This window comes from Pinus tabuliformis, chromosome X, assembly GCF_031772625.1.
Source record: "Pinus tabuliformis cultivar Carrire ecotype Pingquan chromosome X, CPIR1, whole genome shotgun sequence".
Taxonomy (NCBI): domain Eukaryota; kingdom Viridiplantae; phylum Streptophyta; class Pinopsida; order Pinales; family Pinaceae; genus Pinus; species Pinus tabuliformis.
In genome coordinates this window covers 515,794,014-515,800,335 of record NC_142308.1, presented here as the reverse complement: position 1 = coordinate 515,800,335, position 6,322 = coordinate 515,794,014, and the positions used below count along the sequence as shown (strand labels likewise).

General features: G+C 31.6%; 1 protein-coding gene across 1 annotated transcript; it reads right to left on the bottom strand.

Annotated features, from left to right (window-relative positions):
• Positions 1 to 4,803: 4,803 nt before the first annotated feature.
• Positions 4,804 to 5,472, bottom strand: LOC149140945 (putative L-type lectin-domain containing receptor kinase VII.2). The gene has a single exon (XM_089451108.1). The coding sequence runs from the start codon at positions 5,470 to 5,472 to the stop codon at positions 4,804 to 4,806; it is 669 nt and encodes a 222-aa protein (XP_089307234.1).
• Between the last annotated feature and the right edge of the window lie 850 nt (positions 5,473 to 6,322).

Sequence of the window (6,322 nt, the reverse complement as noted above, 5' to 3'; positions counted from 1 at the left end):
TGTTTATTGTGCCGAAAGGCACTCTACAACATAGTATGGGGGAGATGTAACTTATAGTAGTTGTAAAATGAGTACAAAATGTAAATGTAGGCTATATTCAAATTATATGCCTTAATTATTAAGTTGACTCAATTGAAATTTAAACATATAATATATATATTGTGCATATTTGAATGTAAGTATTGGGGTATTAATCTCTTCTATTGCTTTATAGTGAGAGGTTTAGATTTTGTAAGATCAAAGGCTTCTTTTCCGAAGGGTTTGAAGTGTTGAAAAACCTTTGTTGTGAGGTACTTCTTCATAGCAAGATATGCAAGGTTTAAGTGCTTTTTATGTTAAAGCACATTGTATGTTATTCTATTGTGTTACGGTCAATGTGGCATGAAATTATATATCAAAAAAAAAAATGAATAATGAATATATAGTTTATCACAAAGCTTCAATGGGGTCAATTATCACAAATCTTGAGTACAATTTACCAATTTATCGTAAATATTCAATTACTATCACTATCTATAAATTTTAATATATTAATTTGTTAGATTTCTTTTTTCTTTCAATCTTCCTCGATAAATAATAACACATTCAAAACTCTATATATCACACATGACCTTAGCACACTGCTCTGCTTGAATCCAAACTCCTCAACAAACATATTAAGCATCTCAAGTAAAAGAGGATGATTTATATCTCTAATAGACACCATGAATTACCTTTCTTTCTTACTAACAAGATGGAATGATCCTTTTCTAACTCTTGCTCGGCTTATAGAAACTTCAAATGACTATAGTAGACTTCAACCAGAGTGATAGAAAACCATTGTGACCGATGATGGCAACAAATATAGAACCGTGAAAATTAGTTATTAGTGTGCAATTTACAATGAAATATTGACTAATTTAAACTTTAATAATGTGTGGCTTCTTTTTAAATTAAATGAGAGGAAGAAATTATGTAAACTTGTTACAATAAATTTTATAGAAGAATTTACTAGTGCACTGTGTATGTGTTTCAATGCAATTTGCTGCTAGCTTTACTACAGAGCTTTAATACACTCAAGAGGAAAGCTTCATTTTTAGTTACACACACCATTTTTCAAATTATCGTAAACCTTCAATTACAAGCACCATTTATGAATTCTAATTTATTAGTTTGTTGAATTAGTTCATCCCTAAAAAATGATACTCCTTGATGTGAGAAAAATCCCTTTCAACATATGTCTAATTTCCAAAATTTTCCTTTTGATTTACTTTTGAATGATTTACATAATTTTTTCAAATCTTCTATATACCATAAAGAAACATTTTAACCATGTCATCATGAAAACAATTTTAGAACCATGTCATTAGGTAAACAATTTTTAAATTTTGAATATTATCATATGATAAGACAAGGTATATCTAAGAAATTCTTCCAAAATGTGCACAAGTTATTGTCTATTAGGTTATTATTAATTATATGTTATTATAATAGTAGATTACTATAATATCATTAAGTTATTATGTCAATAGACATGTCTATTTTAAAATTAGGTTTCTAGAATTTTAATTTAATATTCAATGATTATTAGGTGTATGGTAGGGATAAAGAACCTCTATGAAATATTCTAAAATATGGTATACACAAATCAAAGATTGAGATTTATCTCCAAAGTAGTTATACTCTTTTTTCTTTTTTAATTAAATTGGTTAATTAAAAAAGTGTCATATGAACAAATGACATATGAAATGAGTTATGTTTTTTTGGGTATGTGGTATTGATAAGTCATAGTATTGGACCATGGTATTGTAATGAAATCTATCTATAGATTAAGAATCTCCATAGTAAAGTGGGATTAATCTCCATATATAAAAATTTTGTTCCATGTTTTTTGAAATGTATGTATGTTTAACTATATATTAATTCTTTTAATGATAATAATAATTTCGAATAAAGTTATAATTTAGTTAGTTCTATGATTTCTAAAATTTTAACAACATATGTATTTTGAAGTAAGTGCTTTTATGTTTATTATGGATTTAATTCCTATAGGCATTTATTAACCATCTAATTTATACGGTTGGGTTAATTATCCTTACATTAATAATTGCATGGAATTTATAGCCCAATATGGAAAAGATGTTGTAGCGTCCGTAAAATGAAGTGTTAAATAAAAAAAAAATAATAACAAACATAATGTCGTCTCAATTAAAAAGTAATAAAAATTATATAGGGACATTTGTCATAAGTTCAATTGGAATTATAGCATTCAAAAAAGGATAAATGGAGGTTGGAAAACTTACTACCAGCTTCAAAAATAACTATAAGTTGGATGAACTTTGGATGTGAGATAATAAAAAATGTCCTCTTTAAGACTATCTTCACTCCTATTATTTTGTATGGATGTGATTTTTGGTGTTGCAGTATATCTAGAGAGTCATGAAGGAAGATTGAACAGTTCCAAGAACAGTTTATAACCTAAAACCTCAAGATTAAAGGAAATACTCCCTACCCTATCATCTTAATTGAAGAAAACATTTCCCCCATTGAAAGCATGTCTCTGACTAGGTATATTATGTATAAGAAGAATTAATACAACATGGACACCAAGAGGTTTCCTAAAATTACTTCTAACTCTATCCAAAACTTCCACTTTTGGCTCAAGCAAGGGTGACATAAGGATGTTCAATCTTGCATAGACCATTGGGGATCAAGGAGGAGATCAACTTGCAAAATCTAGATAATAATAAAAATATTACTACTTCCAAATTTAAGGAGAAATTGTGGGGAAATAGAGTTGGAGGGAAAATGACACTGCAATATTATAAAAAGATAATTAACCCCAATCTTCAAAACCAAATGTATCTCTCTATTTTGACTAGTCTTCTCAAAAAAATGTACATTGCCAACATACAAATTAATTCACATGAGTTTCATAGTGAAACCGGGTGTTGGTCAATTCCCAAAATACCATGAGATGAAACAACATATCACTTGTGTTAAAGGGGTTGAAGATGAAAAGCACTTTCTCATATATTGTCCTTCTTATACTCACATTAGATCTATTTTTTAAAATATTTGTCACACTGCCAACCTTCTTAACCCTTTAACTCAACAAAACTATAGTGATAGGGAAACGCTTCTGTCACTTCTATTTTAGCATAAAAATAATATGCTTATGAATTTTAATTAATCTTACCTTAAGGTTCGATAAACTATATAAGTTTGAGTGAATGTTAATCATCATTGTAATTTTGTTTTTATTGATAAAATTAAAAAAAATCATGACATGCATCTCACATTAAAATAAATTTAAGTAATAATGATTCATAATCTTAACCATGGTATTTCAAAACATATAATTGATAAAACTATAAAAACTTAATAAACATAGGTCAACCCACAAATAAGCTAACTTCAAAATGATTTTCTAAGGCTCTAAGTCATCACAAAAATATTCAAGGCAGCGTAGTTCAACATGTCATTTGTGGAGATTTGGACCACCCAAAATAAACTCAATTAGCAATTTAACTAAATATTATATATAACTAGGAATATCTCTATATAATATAAATAGTAGCTATAAATTAAAATCCATTTTACCACACACATATATATAATCATGAGTGGTTGAGAAGAATGATTGAGATCATAACCTGTCTAGATTCAGTATTTGTAAATAACATGACTAACTTTGATGTAATAGATGAAACATGTATATTCATTTATATGAGAACCAAAAAAAAAAGATGTGAATTTTATTTAAATATAGATATTATTATTAGGAACTATAGTAGATTTATTTTAATTTTGAATTTTGAATTTGCATTCAAAAAAAATATATATTTTAAGAGATTTAACCCTTCTAAATATTGGTTGCCTCAAGAAGTACTCTTTGGAAAAAATGTTGTCTTGTTATGTTATGTAAACATTTAGACTTGGTCAAATTACACGAAAACAAAAATAAAATAAAATAATTATCATTATAATTATTAATTAAAACATTTTTGAATCTATCAAATTGCATAAAAATAAAATTAATAATTAATAATTAAATTAATCAAGTGCGGGGATCAAATTTTCAAATTTCAAGATGCAAGTCTCCCTAGAATGAAAAGAGATTTCATCTCTCTCATTGTTGATAGATTCCAAGTATTGATAGATTCCCAGTTAAAAATAATCCAGACTAGTAAATCAAAAATTAAAATGCATTCATACTTTCTGTATTTCATGTCTCTACATTGCTCTCTATTTAAGCCTTTGTCATGATATGCTTCTTCATCTGGTCCTGATGGTAAACTATACTTGTTGGTTCAAAATGCTTCGGCCAAACATTTCTCTTATATGATTTTTACCAAAAGACTTTACTTAATACATTCATACCGATAAATATTCTCACTATCCATATTTAAACTCTGAATCCTTATATACCAATAAGTGCACAATCAACAAAATAATACTGTTGTATTTTCTAATCTGATTATAGTAATCACACAAATACCTCCCCAAATATTGTGTAAATTTCAAAAAAATGATAGCAGGTAGCCCCATAAAGAGATCTATTTAGATCTATTTATTATTGTGCAAATTTAACAATTGCATATGAAACATTGGCTTTGCCAAACTTATTACATATTGACTCGAAATTATTATGTTTCTTCGTCCAAACATAATCCAAAATGCAGAGCAGAAATCCCTACTTTTCCTGCCGTAAATTCCGACATTTCTCCTTACATATCATATGAAATTGCAATAAAGCAGAAGTTCTCAATCTTTGAACGTCAAAATGATTCAACGAATCTTATGGTGAAGGTGTAATCAATCTTAATACCCATATCCACTGGATGTCTGTATCACAGTGGAGCTCCCAGTCGTACTGCGTATTACAGTCCGCGTTGTACTATAATTATAATTTGCACCATAATGAAAACCCCAACTCGGCCTTTGATCAGTGCTCACAGTAGAAACCGTCTCACACCTGCAGCAGCAAAGGCAGGGGACGCAGCCAAGGAGCATGGTTGTGAACAGCATGGCCAATATAATTACTGCAACTGGAGTCTTGCGGATCCCTGGAGTTTGGCTCGAAAATTTCCATGAAATGATATTCATATTTACCCCTGTTGTCGAAGCCGAGAAGCCAATAACAACATCTAGCGGAAGGATTTGTGAGAAATTTATATCCTCTGTTCGCAAAATCGGCTCTGCGGGTTTTGAACTTACATTCGCCAGATACACACTGAGCGCCATTCCTGTGGCGTTATACTCGATCCACGCATCCCAAGTTATATTGCCATTGTTAAGCCTCTGGTTTCCGGGTAACGAATTGCTCGCCACCGCAGAAATATTATCAACATGAAGCCCCACATGATTGCTGTCAAATTCAATGGCCACAGCCTGTGAAGGGGCTGTACCATTGGTGGAAGTACTGAAAATCCCAAGCCACATGGCGGAGGATTCATTCGGCGGTGGTGGCTCGGTACCGAATGGCGCCATGAAGAAAGCAAGCCCGTTCTTCTCACCCACTGCTCCGTCTACATTGAACTGAAAATGACATTGAAAGCTGCCAAGGAAAGGGGGAAGCTTTTTTCGCCACTGGTACAGAGATTTAAAGCCTCTGACACGCGGAAATTGCTTATTCCACAGGCGAATTGGGAATTTGTACACGGCCCAGCCAAGACTCCCATTAAAATTGTCGAGAGCTCCACTTTTTGTCAAATAGATCCTGTTATTGTGCGCATTTGCATCTTGTTTCAGCACAATGTCGTTCAGAGAGCTCGCATTCAAAATAGGAAAATCAAAGCTCGTGACTGTTTCTTTTTCTTTTGCTTGTCCGAGCAAGCATGCAACAATTAGAAAAGTTCCCGCCAGAACAAGAATCGATATTATGGCGATACTGCGATAGGATTCCGCCATGTTTGATCACTTGGCTGGGCTCCAACAGGATTAATTTCACGGCCTGCCAAGTTGGTAACTCCAGTGCATATATCAGAACTGAAAAATGCATAAACTCTGCATCTACTTATAGCTCTCGTGCCTGGTATTTTCTCTAGTCAACCCACCGTATTTTACAAACCGTAGCCAACGCAGAGAATTCAGGGTCATATATTTTATTAGTGCTTCAAAAATACATAAACTCTGCATCTACCTGTACCTCTCATGGCTGCTATTTTTAAACAGTCAACCCACCTCATCTTGCAATCCTTAGCGAACACGTAGAAGTTAGGATCCATATCATATATCGATGCTTAATAGAATGGTGGTCAGGTGATCAGACTACCACCTCACGTCACCCCGGATTTTTAACACATTTTTTTTATGGTATTTTATGGTAGAGAAAATAGAA

Coding starts and splice junctions, on each gene's coding strand:
- LOC149140945 (XM_089451108.1), bottom strand. CDS start 5,472: ATGGCGCCATTCGGTACCGAGCCACCACCGCCGAATGAATCCTCCGCC.